Source organism: Sinocyclocheilus grahami, unplaced genomic scaffold, assembly GCF_001515645.1.
Source record: "Sinocyclocheilus grahami isolate Dianchi unplaced genomic scaffold, SAMN03320097.WGS_v1.1 scaffold277.1, whole genome shotgun sequence".
In the NCBI taxonomy this organism is placed as follows: Eukaryota; Metazoa; Chordata; class Actinopteri; order Cypriniformes; family Cyprinidae; genus Sinocyclocheilus; species Sinocyclocheilus grahami.
In genome coordinates, this window is record NW_015505456.1 from 1,172,232 (window position 1) to 1,191,116 (window position 18,885).

Consider the following 18,885-nt stretch of genomic DNA (forward strand, 5'->3'; position numbering starts at 1 on the left):
TTTCCACTTTTCCACAGTCCATTTTAAATGAGCCTTGGCCCAGAGAAAACGCCTGCGCTTCTGGATCATGTTTAGATATGGCTTCTTTTTTGACCTATAGAGTTTTAGCCGGCAACGGCGAATGGCACGGGGGATTGGGTTCACCGCCAATGTTTTCTGGAAGTATTCCTGAGCCCATGTTGTGATTTCCATTACAGTAGCATTCCTGTATGTGATGCAGTGCCGTCTAAGGGCCCGAAGATCACGGGCATCCAGTATGGTTTTCCGGCCTTGACCCTTACGCACAGAGATTGTTCCAGATTCTCTGAATCTTTAGATGATATTATGCACTGTAGATGATGATAACTTTCATACATTTCCTACCATAAATATATCAAAACTTAATTTTTGATTAGTAATATGCATTGCTAAGGACTTAATTTGGACAACTTTAAACATGATTTTTTCAATATTTAGATTTTTTTTGCACCCTCAGATTCCAAATTTTCAAATAGTTGTATCTCGGTCAAATATTGTCCTATCCTAACAAACCATACATCAATGGAAAGCTTATTTTTAGATGATGTATAAATCTCAATTTCGAAAAAAAATGACCCATATGACTGGTTTTGTGGTCCAGGGTCACATATATGTATAATATATATAGGTATAAGTAATTAAAAAAAGAGTTCCTGACAAGCTCATGATGACAACATTTATTTAAATATGATTCAATCTTTTACTCCATTTCATTTTGTATCTTTGTTTTCATATAAAAAATACAAAGAAACACAAATAAATATATAACAAACATCAAATATGATATCTGTACAGTTTGCAGCTCAGACAGGAGGATCAACCTCTGTCCCTGTGTAATAAGTTAAGTCAGGGTGGACATACAGTCACCGTCAGTCCAGTCTCAGTATGCAGTGACCAACTCCAGAAGAGTCAGCTGACCTGTGATGACTCTAGCAAGGAGGTCCCATCCAATCATTTCCATAGCAGCAGGTCACATTAGAGAATTTAAGATGTTATAACGTTCGATGTTGGGGATGCCAGCTCAAGTATAATTTCAGCAGCATACATGAGTGTGTTTTACGTTTTGAGAGCATCAATGGCGACGGCAATGATGCGTGGCATGCTGCGGTAGAACGCCTCATTCTCTAAACCCACCAAGCTGTAAAAGGTCAAAGGTCGCCCACCAACAGTGGCCTTGATCCGTGACTGATACAAACCACGTTCATTCTTAGAATTCAGGTCAACCAGCACCTGAGATGATGAACACACACAAAGAGATACATACAGAATTAAAATACAACACCACAGAAACATAACATACATTACAAACGTTTGGGGTACGTTTCTTTTTTTTTAGATTTTTAGTTTTTTTAATGTGCATTAAATGTGTATTAAATAACAAAGGTGCATTAAATTGATCAAAAGTGAAGGTAATGTAGAAGGCATTTATAATACTTTTTTTTCTTTTGAACTTTCTACTCATCAAAGAATCCTTAAATACCTAAATATTAAGCAGCACAACTGTTTTCAACATCGATAATAAGAAGAAATGTTTCTTGATCAGCAAATCTGCATATTATAATTATTTATTAGACTGGAGTAATGACAGGTGAAAATTCAGATTTGCCATCACAAGAATCAGTTACATTAAAATATATTAAAATAGAAAACAGTTATTTTAAATGGTCATATTATATTTCAGAAAATAACTTTTTAAACTGTATTTTTAATCAAATAAATGCAGCTTTGGTGAGCATAAGAGACTACTTTCAAAATTACAAAAACTTACAGACCCCTAACTTTTAAACAGTAGTGTATATACTATAATCTAATACAACTTCTATACAACAATGTATACTTGTATGATCTGTCTGTCTGTCAAAACATGTACATAAATATCATATTTTTTACTTGCAAATGCAGTCTAGACCTTCTACGACACACACACAGACTCACCTCCTGGAAGATCATGTCTATGCTGTTAGATGAAACAGACAGGATCCAGTTGTACATCTCTTTGGTGGTGCTGACCAGCTGAGTTGATTCAGTTACTCCTGAGCAAACTACAAAACACAAAGAACAAAGCCTTACAACACAGTCTTTAAAAACAGTAAATAATAAAAACTGAATATAAATCTAATATTAACCTCATATTTCTTTTCAAATCATATGAATGACGCAGCTGAAGTGTGTAGGCTCCATGACACAATGAATAGAAATGCTAAATGTAAATGAAACGAGAAACTGTACCTTTGTCACTGGCTCCTCGTTTCTGTCGCTTGTGTAGATCTCTCTTTCTCCTCCACAGGAGCTCTGAAACAATTATTAGTCTATTAGTCTGGACATTCATGGTTTAACATCATTCTGCAACGCTATTGCAATAATACAACTGCACTGTAAAAAATTAAAAAATAAAGTATTTATTATTATTAATAATAGTATAATTAATATATTTTATTATTAAATGAATGCATTATTATTACTATTTATTAATTACAATTATTATAATTTTTTTATTTATATATCAATATTAAATTTACTATACTAATATTCCTGATTGTCCTAATTTCTTTGCTTTTAAACGTTAAATTATATGTATTTTATTCCGGTGTAAAATCGCAGAGAGACCTTATGACAAAAAGTGGTTATAGGCCATTCGAGGGTTTAAATTCAGTCTGAAGCTTATATTTTTGTTCAGTCATTTACATTAATTCTTTTTTAAAGTATATATGATTTGAATTTAACAGGTGAAAAAAAATCTAGTTATTGCAGAAAAGTCCTTTTAAGAACTTTTAGGAATTAAAGTTTCCTGTTATTCTTCCTCAATATTTTGAGGAAGACTTCCCATAATTACTCAGTTTCCCATAATTAACTCTTACTTCTGAAGAGTGGCTGTTGAATCAGGGGCATCTGGGTAGGGACAGATTGTTTTTCAAGCATTGAGTCAGAAGGTTCCTGGTTCTTGAGTTTCAGTGGTTGTGTTGAAGGTTCCACAGATCTGGATGTTGTATCCATATCATCCCGAGGGGATGCTGTCATCACCGGACGTCCTGTGACACTTCCTGTGCCGCTTCCTCTCAGAGCTTTATATATCAGAGCAGTCCAAATGTCAGCTGACAATACAGACTCCCTAGATTTGGCACCATTATCCTGTTGTTGTTTTCCAGTGGTGGGAAAGGTGAAATCCCTCTGAAACAGTTGATAGTCCAATTCTGGTATGACAGGAATGCGCAATGATTCTAGTTTGGAATGCAGGGCAGCAATGGAGGAGCGCAGTGATCCGTCGAGCTGCTGAAGAGATGCTTTTTTACTGTCCTCATCCTGAAAATTTCATCAAATCAAAATAGTTCATTGTTAACTAATGTCTGTCCGAAACAGAAATGTACTGAACATGCTGCTCCATCACATTTAAAACCTTATCTAAAATTAGAGTGTTTACCGGAGTGAAGAGTTGTTGCTCCTGAGACAGCTCCTGTGAGTTCTTTAGTTCTTTGTGTTGATCCAGATCTTCAGCAATGCCTGTAAGGTAGCTCTCCCAGTCGTCTACCAGAGGGCCCACTTGCTGGAATAGTGCTGGCCGGCCTACCTGCTCTATACTTGTATGATCTGTCTGTCTGTCAAAACATGTACATAAATATCATATTTTTTACTTGCAAATGCAGTCTAGACCTTCTACGACACACACACAGACTCACCTCCTGGAAGATCATGTCTATGCTGTTAGATGAAACAGACAGGATCCAGTTGTACATCTCTTTGGTGGTGCTGACCAGCTGAGTTGATTCAGTTACTCCTGAGCAAACTACAAAACACAAAGAACAAAGCCTTACAACACAGTCTTTAAAAACAGTAAATAATAAAAACTGAATATAAATCTAATATTAACCTCATATTTCTTTTCAAATCATATGAATGACGCAGCTGAAGTGTGTAGGCTCCATGACACAATGAATAGAAATGCTAAATGTAAATGAAACGAGAAACTGTACCTTTGTCACTGGCTCCTCGTTTCTGTCGCTTGTGTAGATCTCTCTTTCTCCTCCACAGGAGCTCTGAAACAATTATTAGTCTATTAGTCTGGACATTCATGGTTTAACATCATTCTGCAACGCTATTGCAATAATACAACTGCACTGTAAAAAATTAAAAAATAAAGTATTTATTATTATTAATAATAGTATAATTAATATATTTTATTATTAAATGAATGCATTATTATTACTATTTATTAATTACAATTATTATAATTTTTTTATTTATATATCAATATTAAATTTACTATACTAATATTCCTGATTGTCCTAATTTCTTTGCTTTTAAACGTTAAATTATATGTATTTTATTCCGGTGTAAAATCGCAGAGAGACCTTATGACAAAAAGTGGTTATAGGCCATTCGAGGGTTTAAATTCAGTCTGAAGCTTATATTTTTGTTCAGTCATTTACATTAATTCTTTTTTAAAGTATATATGATTTGAATTTAACAGGTGAAAAAAAATCTAGTTATTGCAGAAAAGTCCTTTTAAGAACTTTTAGGAATTAAAGTTTCCTGTTATTCTTCCTCAATATTTTGAGGAAGACTTCCCATAATTACTCAGTTTCCCATAATTAACTCTTACTTCTGAAGAGTGGCTGTTGAATCAGGGGCATCTGGGTAGGGACAGATTGTTTTTCAAGCATTGAGTCAGAAGGTTCCTGGTTCTTGAGTTTCAGTGGTTGTGTTGAAGGTTCCACAGATCTGGATGTTGTATCCATATCATCCCGAGGGGATGCTGTCATCACCGGACGTCCTGTGACACTTCCTGTGCCGCTTCCTCTCAGAGCTTTATATATCAGAGCAGTCCAAATGTCAGCTGACAATACAGACTCCCTAGATTTGGCACCATTATCCTGTTGTTGTTTTCCAGTGGTGGGAAAGGTGAAATCCCTCTGAAACAGTTGATAGTCCAATTCTGGTATGACAGGAATGCGCAATGATTCTAGTTTGGAATGCAGGGCAGCAATGGAGGAGCGCAGTGATCCGTCGAGCTGCTGAAGAGATGCTTTTTTACTGTCCTCATCCTGAAAATTTCATCAAATCAAAATAGTTCATTGTTAACTAATGTCTGTCCGAAACAGAAATGTACTGAACATGCTGCTCCATCACATTTAAAACCTTATCTAAAATTAGAGTGTTTACCGGAGTGAAGAGTTGTTGCTCCTGAGACAGCTCCTGTGAGTTCTTTAGTTCTTTGTGTTGATCCAGATCTTCAGCAATGCCTGTAAGGTAGCTCTCCCAGTCGTCTACCAGAGGGCCCACTTGCTGGAATAGTGCTGGCCGGCCTACCTGCTCTTTGAGAATAATATGTTGTTTAGAATAACAATATGGAGAACGGTGTATACAGATCTATACAGAAGCTACTTCATTTTGGAAAGCATTGTATATCCATCTTGAGCCCTGATTGGCTGTACAAATACAATGCAGAAAGGTTTAATGGCTCTACCTTTTTCAAGTGCACTTCTGCGTCTTCGTGGTATATGAGCAGAGCTGTACACATTCTCCACCAACTGAGGAAGAGTCTGAGTGAAGAAGGTCAGATCGACTTTATCTCTGATGTAGTCATCGGCCCTCTGAAGCAAATCCAGCAGAGTCTGCAGGAAGGAATGCAACTCTGTAGAGAGAAAGACACTGGACTGTGAGGAAGGCAGTAGACAGAGGAAAGGTAAATATATTTTAAAATATATTAAAATAGAAAACAGTTTTCTACATTTAACTGTATTACTGTTTTTACTGTTACTTTCTATTTTTTATCAAAGTATACTGCGAGTCAAGTTTGGACATACAGTACGTAACTACCCTAAATAATATATTTACTGACATATCACTCGAGACTTACTGATATAAAAATTGCAATTGAACTTTATTTGGAGTATGACTTGTGCACAATGCACATTTCTTAATTTCAAGCCTAAAATGTGTTTTAATATCACTATTGATGAGGATTATATGATCGTTGAATAATACTGGTCTTTAAATGCAAGATATTTAAAGTTTACCTGAAGTATACTTGCAATAGTTCCACTTTAGCACAATCAAATATACTTCAGCATATCTTTAGTTGGACCTCAGCACTACTTCTGCACAATTAAAGTGCATTAAGTACACAATTAGTTGTTCCAATTTAGCAGACTTTAAGTATATCAGTTTAGTATACTAAAAGTACAATTGCAGGGTATTTTAAACAAGTACATAAATATGTAAATGTATTTGTAGTATACTAAACATGACATGAATGTATTTCAAATGCATTTTAGTATATTCATTTTTCACTCGGGTAAATTTATGTTCTTAAAGTTTAAATTAAATGTAAATTAATTTAAATTAATTGTGCCTACATACTAATTTCTTTAAAAACTAGTTTAAATTCACTTTTTTTTTTTTTTAATTGATGAATTGAATTTCATAGAAGTCTATGAAACAGCTAACAAGAGCCCAACATACATGTGAACTCTTTAAATGCAGTTTAAAAAGCATCCCAGAATGCACTTTAAGGTGCAGAGCTACATAACTCACATACTTCCATTGCTGTTATTTCATAGTTTGCTAACTTTACTATTATTCCAAAATCTGGAAAATTATAATAATAAAGAATGAGTATGCACATCCAAATAAGCACTGTACTGTACTGTACTGTACTGTAGGTTAATTCTGTTTACATATGTAATTAGATTTTTTAATTTAAACTGTCTGAATAACTTACGGCACTTCTTAAACCGGCTTTGGCATTTGTCCTGAGCGAGACGCTGGCAGACAGAGGGGTCGAGGGTCGAAGAGCAGGATAGTGTGTAGAAGTGGCAGAGCGTGGTAAATTCTGACATCTGCTGTTCTTCAGACAGCTCAGTTGTCTTAAGCAGCTCAGGACATGTGGGCTCCCGACTCCCAAAGGACTCTGGAATTTGGAGAATGGAATGTAAATGATTTTGCAGGATTTGTGGCTTTTCATTGAGCAGAAAGAGTGGGAGGGTTTAAACTCACGGTGGTGGAGATAGTAGTGTGTAGTAGTAGTAGTAGTTTCAGTAGTGTGTGTGCAACATGTTGAGGAACTCACTCTGTATCTCTGTCATGACCCAATCAGAGAAGGCGGTGACCCGTGTGTAAACGCCAGGCTTTCCCCTCTCCCCACAGCCATCCCCCCAAGAGGTGACGCCAAACAGCTGAAACCGTCCTGATAAACGGTCCTGGAAGATCAACGGCCCTCCAGAATCCCCCTGTACACATGCAAAGAGACGGATTCAAGTCAGGTGATTGTAAAGCAGCTGTAGTGTTTATAAAGCATATGTGATGTTTCTTCATCAGGTGTGGGGTTCATAATGCAAGCTAGTATGACAATGTGGCGATACCTGGCATGAGTCAATGCCTCCAGACAGGTACCCAGCACAGAACATGGTGTTTGTGAGCAGCTCCTTCCCCAGTGCACTGCGACAGGTGGTGTGAGACAGCAGGGGCACCTTCGCCTCCATCACCACATCTGCAGAGGGTCCGTCTACACACATACAGAGAATCAAGACAAACATAAATAAACACTTCACGACATTTTAAGCAAACATTGTGTGATATTACTGAGCTCTTTTTCTAAAATGTGAGCTATGCAGATTTTCTTACCCTCATACAAAGAGCCCCAGCCGGCCACCAAGCAGGGTGTACCAGCCGGTGGATCCAGGTCAGAGGGCAGGCAGACAGGTGTGACCCGTTCAGACAGAATTACTGGAGAACTCAGCTCCACCAGAGCAATGTCATTATTAAACGTCTTTGGGTTAAACTACACCAAGAGAAAAGTATTGGACACAGATGGGACACATTTAAAAAAAAAAAAAAACACTCTGCATTGTTTTACATATTAAAAATATATATATATATATTATATAATATTACAAGGACGTTTTTTTATGCTTACCTTCGGATGAGTGATGATACGACTGACTTTCATGATCTGCTCATCAGGGTCAGTTTTTGTGAGGTCAAACTCTCCCACTACAGCTGTCCAGTAACTCTCACCGCGGCTCCTGATTGGGGGAGATACATTTTATATGTTCACAAAACGAGTACATTCACAAATAAAACAATACCACAAAGCACAATTTATAATCCTTTTCATTAAATGGTGAAAACAGCAATATGATGAAAGACAACGCTGTGGTTTATTACTTTTTAATGTTATGGAACATTTAATTGCTGTTAAAATTGTATATTGTTCTGCTATTTTACAACAGCTTGATATGTCGCTAATCCAAAAATCCACCTGTTGTATAGACCTTATGCGTCAGAGAGACAAATGCACAGAAAAACTTCAATTTTTGCGGTAGCTCACTGTTAAAGAGTAATTAGCTTGTGAAGTGGATTTACTTATTGTAGAGCTAACAAAAGTTATCATGTGCAATGTAATGTTCGAAACGGATGTCATAACAAATGTCAGTTGACCAGGAAGATTTTAAAACAAGTGTTTCATTCATACATTTCTTTTGACCTTAACTTTACGCTGTGGAAATACAAACCGGAGGACAGAAGACAACGAGCGCAGTGCTGAAAAGGGACAGGGCTAGATAAGGTCCATAAAAGTGCAAAATCATTTAGTGTTCTCAGTGGAAAATTTCTTATTAATACCAATAGCGAGATTTTAAAGTAGAAAGGCAACAAGGTGTCCAGTGTTGGGAAGTCTACTTTGGAAATGTAATAGGTTACAGATTACAAGTTACCCTATTAAAAATTTAATAAGGAGTGTAACTATCTCAATTACTTTATTAATGTAACTGATTACATTTAATTACTTTTGGATTACTTTTCTAAATTTCTAACAAATGTTTTCAACTGTTAATCATTATCAGATATTTAGAGTAGGCAGGGTTAACCTTACAGTACTCAACGCTGATTACTGTCAGACTTTCAAAATCCTTCATCACTTGAATTACGATTTATGAATTAAGATTTGTAAAAATTTAATTTTAAAGCACAGCCACCACAAAATCAGACTTTAGCACTTCTTTTTACTTTGAGATCGTTCTGAGGTTAAATACTGATTTAAAATCTTAAGAAATAGTTTAATAGCTATGATACTGTTTTTTTTTCATTAAACATTAATCAAATGTTTGCACAGCTATGACAGGAAACACTGGCATCTAACAATGCCTTGGTCAATCTTAAAAAATAAAGCATATACTTAAACCCAAATAGAAAATAAAAGTTATCAAATAAGCATGTGTCCTATTCTTTGTCCTAAACTCCTCACATCTTTTAGAGCAGTCAATGCAATTTGGGAAAGATATCAATTAAATCTGTATGTATGTGTGAACATATTCAGATGTAACCCCCTTTTGTAATCGTTGACATTTTCAAAAGTAACTAATTTAATTACACATTTTTTCTCTGTAACTGTAACTGATTACAGTTACATTTATTTTGTAATTAAATTCTTTAATGCCATTACATGTAACTAATTACTCCCCAACACTGAAGATATCCCACCTGACATTAAGTTTTTTAATTATGTAGGTATGCATTTTGTAATACATGTAATATGTATTTTTTACCCAGCAAAGCAGTGGGCGGCAGTGAGGACCCAAGAGCTGTCAACCAGAACACCCCCACACATCAGAGCCCCGTCCAGCCGAAGGTTCACCAGCCATGGCCAGCTGCCCAGAGGAGCAGGAGATCCCCCCATGATACGAGCACGAGGCTGTGTCAGGTTTTGCGAGACAGAGAAACGCTGGCCACACACAGCTACATAAGGGAAGCCAAATGATCAATGTCAAAGCTGAAATTGCATTAAAAGGGACCTTCACTATTTATATATCAGTAAAACTACATGTTGATTTTTAAAGAAATATTTGAAAGTTCTGAGTATGTTTACATAATCCACTGAACTTTTTGTGTTTTTTGTCTTACCCTGTGCTGTGGTTTGTGTGGCCGGCTCCAGGTTCTGCATGGTGTTGAGTAGACTGCACTGCAGGACCCGAACGCTGCAGCTCTCTCCCATGATTCTGATGCACAGGTCTCTGTTCACCTGTGCAGGTGTGCAATGGCATTTGTAGAAGCCACAGGCCTGACTCAGCAACCAGCTCCTCTCTCCTTCATCAGCTTCCTGCTGGGCGCGAGATATGACCTCACAGCTCGGCTCTGACTTTGTGTCCTTTGGAGATGCTACAGAGTAGCCACCACCATCAGCATCCGTGTTAAAAGTCAAAGAGTCAAATAAAGCATGTGTGTTCAAGCTTACCACAGGCGCCTTTTCGCTGTCCACAGTCCTGAAACAGACAGGGCACACACCCTCTGCAGCCTGCCTCGGCCTTGCTGCGGTCTGATACGGCAGTGTCTACGGCAGACAGAGCGCGGGACAGAGCGGCCTCCATCACTACTGTTCCTGTATCAGACAGCGCTGCAGAGAGAAGCAGAAACAGATGTAAGCAAAAGTGAGCACATCCCTCAAAACAACCAACACAAAGCAAATCAAAGGAAAACATTAAAAGTAGGTATAAAGAAGAAATATGAGACATTTAACCTCAGCGGAGCAGATGGTGTTTATGTGAATTAGAGAAGATGAATGCAATATTTTAGTTTAAACAATAAAATGGTTAGATATGCATATAAACAAATACAAAAACTTCAGGACAGAGACCCAACTAACAAAAATATGTGCTAAGAATGTTCAAAATGTCCAGATTTTTAAATGTTTTAAAAGCATTTAAAAACTCTTGGTTGTGCATACATTAAAAAAGCATTAAGGGACCATTCCATTTAATCATTTTGCAAACATTACAGTAATGTTACTTTTGAATGTTCTCTGAACAATTCACGAATTCCGTGAATGATGTATAAATAAAGTTTTTGTCCTAACATTTTGAGAATGTTATTAAAGACCTGATGACTTTGAATGAACTTTTTATTAACATTACTGAAGAGAACCTTGCAGGAACGTTCCCATTCCCTGTTAGGCGGGGAGAAATCCAACATTTGCAAACAGTCCGAATAGATTTCTTCAGCAAAACAAAACCAATTGGGAATCTCTCAATGCAATACTGGCTGTGATAAAACTACATTTATATAATAAATATTGTAATAAATGTAATAAATGTATATGAAAAAATCTATATGCGTGCAGTATTTGATCAGTAATGGTTTTTCCATCAGGACAAGTGAACAAAGTCATGCTCAAAGCAGCACTAAAGACACCAAACGCAAAGTTCAAACACACCGATTCACATTCAGCTGTCCCCTCTTCTCTATATCCCAAAGAGTGAGAGAGACATCAAAGCTGATTGAGATCTTAATTAACGGCCTGAACTCTGGCCTCTGTGGTGACTACGCTAAACTCCTGAACACTGTCTCACTGTGATGGCACACAAGAGTCGAGAACTGATTCTGGTTGCATTTTGGTTGAAAGTTCTACATTTGCAACACGTTTGCAACAAGATTATTGAAAAGAAAAAAAAAAGCATAATCATGAGATTGGTTTAGATGTCACAGTGTTATTGCATCTTCTAGATCTACACTCTCAGTCACTGGGGTGATACCTTAAAGTACAAAATCCAAAAGGTACATATTTGTACTTTATTTACCCTTAAATGGTACATGTTAGTACCATATAGCTATGTATTATTAGCCTACCTAAAGTGTACATATTAATAGCTTTTGAAAGGGTGCACAGACTAGTGACAGTTTTGTATCTTTCTTCTAAGAATGTAGAAGCAGCCAAAATGACAAATACCTGGCCTACCTTTAAGTGAGCTCTGTGGCATTCTGTACACCTCTCTCGCCGGTGGCGCCCCACCACACCAACCAATCACCATCAATAGCAGCAGTAACATCACACCCATGATTCCACTTCACCTGTCCACAGGTGAGTTTTCCAATATAAAAACGTATCTTCTAACAGCCTTAAGAAGTTCCACTTAAAAGCACAGGTGCACTGACACAAAGCAGTTCCTTTTGCATCAAGGCGTCCCACCTCCTTAGCTTTCTCTCACACTTCCTCTCGGAGGACCTGTTGGTGAAAGAAGCTGATGGAACAATGGAAGAGCATGGAGCAGCTCTGCAGATATATGCAAGAACACTGGACCTCTCTCTGAGGGGGTGGGCATCAGGGCCAATGCACTCCCAGTTGAATTCATTAAGACGATGAGAGCAAATCACGAGGAACTTGCCAAGGCTGGAAATGTTCTGTGGTGAGAGAAAAAGAGGGAAAGGGAAAGAGAAAGAGAGCCTGGATGGGTAGGGGGCGGGTTGTTTGAATTCATTAACGTTAGAGAGACAGAGAGGAGGGGGTGAGAGAGAACGAGAGAGGGAGCATCTGTCATTCAGCCAATCTCTGAATGAGAGCATTGTGCTCCTCCCTGAGAGTTCAAAGCAAGCGAATGTGGCGATCACAGGCACGCCGACCTCCTTGATCACTTTCACGCTTTTATGTGCTCCATTAAAATATTGTCAGTTCAGATCATTGCATCTTTCTCAGCTCGGCATAGCCTCATTGCATAAAAACATACAACATTAAAAAACAACAGTTCATCATTTGTTTACTCGTTACTGGTTGAGGGTTCGTAGAAAAGTTTGGGTTTTGCTTCTTAATTTGTTAGACAGTCACAGAAGTTGCTTTCTAAATCTTTTTTGAAAACTTTTTCAGTGACTTTTTCAAAAAACAAATTGAAGTTCAATGTTAAAATCAAATTTGACCTTTTTCAATAGTTTCAACACAAAATCTAATCAAATACTGAGCTCTGCATACAGTACGACTAAATCATGTACAGTATATGGAAGTCTAACTGCTCCTGTTGTTTCATAGGAATTGCTTGACATGTTATATTCAGATGAAAACAATTCCTTATAAAATAAAATAAACATATTATGTGGTAATTGGTACAATAAACTATTCTCTCATAGTAATCAATAGATTAATTGTTTCAATTTTTCAAATTATAAATGTAAAGATCATCAGAGAAAAGTTTTTGCCAGTGGTTTGCAACCTTTTTGACTCCAATGCCCCCCAACAATATTCGAAAGTCCCAAGACTTTTCCAGTTTTACTGGATAAGGAATTTTAAAAATAATTTTTACTCACAGTTTCTACTTGATAAAATATTTTACAGCTTGGAATAACTAGATAAATGTATAGCCATTATAAAAAAATATTATAAAGGTTTTATAAAGAAATCTCTTGATTTTTTGTTGTTTTGACTTATTTTAATACTTGTTTGTGACATTTTCATAATTGATCTGATGTCCGAGTATAAATGCCCCAGTTCTCAAAACACATATCAAAATATGTGGCATCTGAGCTTTTATAGAAACTATATTTCAAACCACTTTCTAAGATGCTTTTGGTGGGTGTATAATATCATTTTCCCTAGTATAGTTCATCACATTAACAATGATCATGGTACACTAATTTTGGGCAATGCTGTCCAATTACATTTCATAAGTCGCTTTGGATAAAAGTGTCTGCTAAATACATAAATAACATAAATGTACATTTTTGTACCATCTTTAAAATAAACAACTTGGTTTGATATTTAATGCAATGACATTAATACAGATTTAAGTGTGTAACATGTGAGATGAGCCAAGTGAGGCTTAGTGGCCTGATTCGTGAGATAATGGCACATGACAATTGAATGACTGTTCTTTTCTCAAATAAGGCAGGATGTGGCAATCAGGACAAAGTGAAACTTAAAGGAGCGAATGCACAGCCAGAGATGCTCTTCAATTCATCAGAGCTAATGACTGATAATTTTAAGTTGTCACATGGTATCAGGTTGGTAGCATCTCTTTGAAGTGGACTCATGACAGGCTTTGTGACAAAGTGTGGAGAGAGTAGCGAGTCCAACTAAAGGACAAGACAGGAACACTGTGTAATGTACGTGTGCTGAGCCTGCAGTCAGGATGAGAGACCCCAATTGGGAGTTATCTTTGAGCCAACTGAGCAACTGAATACAGAGAGGGCATGCGGAGCAGCAGGCCACTTTCAAAGTGCTTCACACAAGGCCTATGGTATGTATGTGTGTAGCGATTGAGAGAGAAAGACCTACTTTGAAATACAGCACCACATGAGATAAAGTGTGGATGTTGGTCAGAAGACAGAAACAAGCCGACATCTGATATTCATCACTGTGTGAGCAATATTTAAGGGTTGTCCTGGTGAATAATGTTTTAAAATACTGAAAAAAAAGAGAAAAAAGTAAACAGAACAGAAGATATGAAAATATCAAACGGAAAGATGGACTTAAAGAGTAAGAGTCTCCCTGTCTTCCATTCGCCTCCTTTTTTGGCATGCAGAATAAAAACAGGAGCCGACAGTGTGTTCCAGGCGTTCCATGTGGCCCCTGCACAATGGTTTTGCCATCCTAGTGCCAAACGAAGCACTGAGGGATGGCATGGAAAAAAAGAAGAAAAAAAATCAGGCGGCTGGTCTCCATTCATCTTTTGCCCCATTCCCTCCCTTCGCCCTGCTGCTCTCTTTGATGTTGCCTGATTAATCTGCCCTCCGCTCCCTTCGGTTTCTCTCATCCACTTTGTGGTGCTCCGCCACTCTCCTCCACGAACAAGATGCTGATCACAGTACTAAAGGCAAAAGCTGGATTCAAGGAAAAGTTTTGGAAAAAGGGAGAGAGCAATGGAGGACACTTTCAGTATCAGTGTTCAGTTAGGAATAAGTGAGCAGAGAGACCAATGATTACAGACAACTTCATATTAAAGCAATGTTCTGGGTTGATTATCCATTAAGCTTTACAAGATATGTGACATTTCGTTGATAACCTCAGAAAATGGTTTTTAAAAAATAATGTCTAAAGTAATGCACGTACAGCACCTTACAGACTGGAAGTGTATGAGGCAATGGATAAGGTTTAAAAGCACAAATGTAAAGCAATCATTTAAATTATTTCAAACAAAAAATGTTTTTTTTTTTTTTGTCTAAACACATTCTTTTAGTAGTGAGACAACTGTGAAATGTGAAAAGCGGGTTCTGGTTGAAATTTGCTTGATGTGAACAGTCTTTTGTGGATTCTTAAGACCCATTCTGGTCTCCTTGCCTGTTTCAGTAAAGTTACCGTATTTATATATGTCAAAATATCACATTTACGGCACAGACAAGTTTTATCAAAATAGTGCAATTTCAAAAGGTATAACATTTAAGTTTGTGTCTATACTTGCAGAAAATATTTTAGACTAACACTACCATTGAAAATTAAGTTTTGAGTTTTTTTGAAAGAAAGATATTAATTAATTGATCAAAAGAGACACTAAAGGTATTATAATGTTATAACAGAATATTACCATTTCCGCTCTTTTTAACTTTCTATTCATCAAAAAATCCTGAACCCCAAAAAAAGGAGATAGGGGTGTGAGTTATAGCGACTCACTCTCTCATTCTGTTGGAAGGACGAGCTTCGCGTTTGTCGTTTGTTGAGCCCTGGATCAGTGAAACCACTCATGTCGTCACAGCCTTGGGGTCTGACGCACAATTGGAGCCAATGAGAGGACAACTTGAGCTTGTGTGTGAGAAATTGTCGGCTTTTTCAAAATGACAGGGGGCAACAGAGGGAGGTTACATAAAGACATGGCACACAAAAACAAAAACGACACCCAAACAAGCCCTTCACAAAAAAAACCTGCGCAACAATAATGCTGAATAACACACAGGTATTGTGCACCAGTTATGAAACCATTTGTCTCTATTGTCTGGTGCTGAGAACAATTGAAAAGTGGGTCAGTGGGCTGAAAAAAATCAGCTCCCAACATTTCAGTTTGAGCAATTTTTTCCCAGAGAGTGTTTTCTGTGTGACATGCACGACCCCATTAGCTCATGTACCAAACTCTTTCAGAACACAACCTCAATGACGAAGACATCTGTCTGTATTAGATGATTGATTAAAAGGGTCATACTTTATCTTATATTTTTATTCAATATTTTTTCCCTACAGTCCTTTTATAATGTTAGTCAAGTTGTTTTGCACCAAAAATGTCCTTTTCATGATAATCTTAGTCTCTTAAACCTTTTTCTGCCTTCAATACAGTTTTCTTTTATAGGTCTAATATATCTAAGAAGATGGGTTTGTATTGAAGCCAACACGGAATAAAAAATAAAAATGCAACTTTATATCTCACAATTTTGACTTTTTTTCTACCCTTGGAATTCTTCTAAACTCACAATTCTGAAAAGTCAGAATTGTGAGTTTATATCTAGCAATTCTGCGTATATATCTTGCAATTCTGAGAGAATTCTAAGAATTCATATTGCAAGTATATATCTTGCAATTCTGAGAGAATTCTCAGAATTCTGCAATTGCAAGATAAACTTACAATTGCAAGAAAAAAGTCAGGATTGTGAGAAAAAAGGTTGCAATTGCCTTTTTTATTTCTTTATTTAATGCGGGAACCAAAAAAACTGGATTGTGAAATTCAGAGAAAAAAATCTGGACTTCGAATTCTGAGAAAAAAACTGTTGCAAAATATAAACTGAGAATTGTGAGATGTAAATCCAGAACTGCAAGGAGAAAAAGTCTGGATTGTGAGATATAAACTCAGAATTACAAGGGGAAAAAGTTAGAATTGTGAGATAAAAGTTGCAATAACTTTTTTCTTTTTTTTTATTCCGTGGCGGAAAAGGGCTTCCACAGGTTTGCTACACAAAGTGTTATGGTTGGACTGAAGTGAACAACTTAAGCCAGTGTTTCCTAACAATGGTCTCCATTTGAAGGATAGTGGCCTGATGCCTCCACTCACAGAATCTACTGAAGTCTGGTCAGAACAGGATTTAAAGGAAATGTCTAACCCACCATCACACTCAGTTAAGAAGCACCTCCACTCCAGACATCATACGGTCACTTATCATACAGCAACTTCTCATCTGACACTTAAATAGTAAGTGACATTAATAAAAGACTCTTCATCTCCACCCCGGACTCCCTGTCTCTTCACTCATGATCCAAAAACACCTACAGACACAAACAAAGCAGGAAGTGACATTTGTATAAAGACACTTTCAGTGCTGCAACAAAAAAAATCTACACAAAACAACAACAACAAAAATCATATTTTGATTGTAGTACACCTACAACATAAAAGCAATTATTTAACTTTGCTAAAAACATGGTCTGTATAATATTACACTTAATATTTTCTCTCACGCAGTATATGTATTCCAAATAAATAAAAATGTTTATATGCCTTTATATTCTACGAAGGGGATCGTCATGGTTGGCCTTCAAAAAGCTCAAAACCCCCTATAGGCTATATAGCGGTCCTCAAAGCTGACAAATTACAAATGAATACAACCAAAGTTGCATTTCAGAAACATAAAGGGCATTTTGTAGCATACTTTAGTGTTAACTGGCAGTGTAGCATTTGCATCTAGTTTCTTTACTTGCCACTGCCAATTTCACACCTGTTTTCTGAGCTTCTGACAGAGAAGTGCTGACAACACATTGCTTTATACACTTAACAAACTGTTATAAAACAAAATCAGTAAAAATCACACATCTAATGTATATAATGTATTAGATGATGTACGTTTTTACCTTCATAATCATGACTGGTACCATAATCAAAACGTAGAGTCTGTATTTGGGGCCAGCTGTGAAGGAGTGTTCGGCAGGATATCAACAGCGCCTTCTACTGGACAATAACGACTGTGTGAGTTTTCAAATTTTTTACATTAGAATCTAATATAGGTTTATTAGAATCATCACTCAATCTCGCAGAAAGGGCCCAACGGAAATAGTAATAAAATCTTTTTTTTTTTAAATCACGAAGAGCATAATAAGCACTTATCATCAGCTTTTATGGGTGAAATAAATAGAAATTCATTTAAAATGTTTTGTAAGTCAGAAAGTCTCAATGGAAGACGTCAGATGGAAAATAGGTCTCCAGGAGTGGAGCATTTTTTTTTTTTAAATCTTCAGTGTAGCCTAATGACAACTCCAATAAAAATGTCCAATAAAATCTTCCAAAATTCAACACGTTTGATATCAAAGTTCTTTATTGTTATTGCAACTTACAAGACTACATATCTGAAATAACCTCATGTACTTCTGTCTTTCTTTTAGTTCAGAATATGGTTGAAAATGTTTGATGTTTGACTCTAGTCTTGAGGGCCCTAAAGCCTATGTTGACATCAAAGAAAATTGTTCTTGTTGTATAGTACATAAAATAAATTAGGCTTGTGGGTTAATCCATTGGATATTTGATTTAATCATCTTAAATGCATTCACGCTATTTTTAAAAATATATATTTTTTTAATCTATAGGGAACATTAATGTTGCACCTCTCACACCTTCATTGGCAATTTACATTTACATTTAATCATTCTCCACCCCGGACTCCCTGTCTCTTCACTCATGATCCAAAAACACCTACAGACACAAACAAAGCAGGAAGTGACATTTGTATAAAGACACTTTCAGTGCTGCAACAAAAAAAATCTACACAAAACAACAACAACAAAAATCATATTTTGATTGTAGTACACCTACAACATAAAAGCAATTATTTAACTTTGCTAAAAACATGGTCTGTATAATATTACACTTAATATTTTCTCTCACGCAGTATATGTATTCCAAATAAATAAAAATGTTTATATGCCTTTATATTCTACGAAGGGGATCGTCATGGTTGGCCTTCAAAAAGCTCAAAACCCCCTATAGGCTATATAGCGGTCCTCAAAGCTGACAAATTACAAATGAATACAACCAAAGTTGCATTTCAGAAACATAAAGGGCATTTTGTTGAGTTATTTAGTGTTAACTGGCAGTGTAGCATTTGCATCTAGTTTCTTTACTTGCCACTGCCAATTTCACACCTGTTTTCTGAGCTTCTGACAGAGAAGTGCTGACAACACATTGCTTTATACACTTAACAAACTGT

General features: G+C 36.6%; 2 protein-coding genes across 2 annotated transcripts; both read right to left on the minus strand.

The window, feature by feature from the left end:
• Window positions 1-848: 848 nt before the first annotated feature.
• On the minus strand, window positions 849-3,575 carry LOC107600114 (serine protease 56). Its single transcript, XM_016291905.1, has 5 exons — window positions 3,437-3,575; window positions 2,877-3,318; window positions 2,248-2,310; window positions 1,954-2,060; window positions 849-1,248 (listed from the first exon to the last, which is right to left on the minus strand). The coding sequence occupies exons 2-5, from the start codon at window positions 3,034-3,036 to the stop codon at window positions 1,075-1,077; spliced, it is 504 nt and encodes a 167-aa protein (XP_016147391.1). The 5' UTR covers window positions 3,037-3,318; window positions 3,437-3,575; the 3' UTR covers window positions 849-1,074.
• LOC107600103 (uncharacterized) lies at window positions 3,036-12,010 on the minus strand. Its single transcript, XM_016291893.1, has 17 exons — window positions 11,744-12,010; window positions 10,247-10,405; window positions 9,916-10,170; window positions 9,561-9,750; window positions 7,931-8,039; window positions 7,639-7,795; window positions 7,377-7,519; window positions 7,085-7,244; window positions 6,737-6,925; window positions 5,480-5,647; window positions 5,176-5,327; window positions 4,616-5,057; window positions 3,987-4,049; window positions 3,693-3,799; window positions 3,437-3,607; window positions 3,141-3,318; window positions 3,036-3,073 (listed from the first exon to the last, which is right to left on the minus strand). The coding sequence occupies exons 1-17, from the start codon at window positions 11,841-11,843 to the stop codon at window positions 3,036-3,038; spliced, it is 2,781 nt and encodes a 926-aa protein (XP_016147379.1). The 5' UTR covers window positions 11,844-12,010.
• Window positions 12,011-18,885: the final 6,875 nt, after the last annotated feature.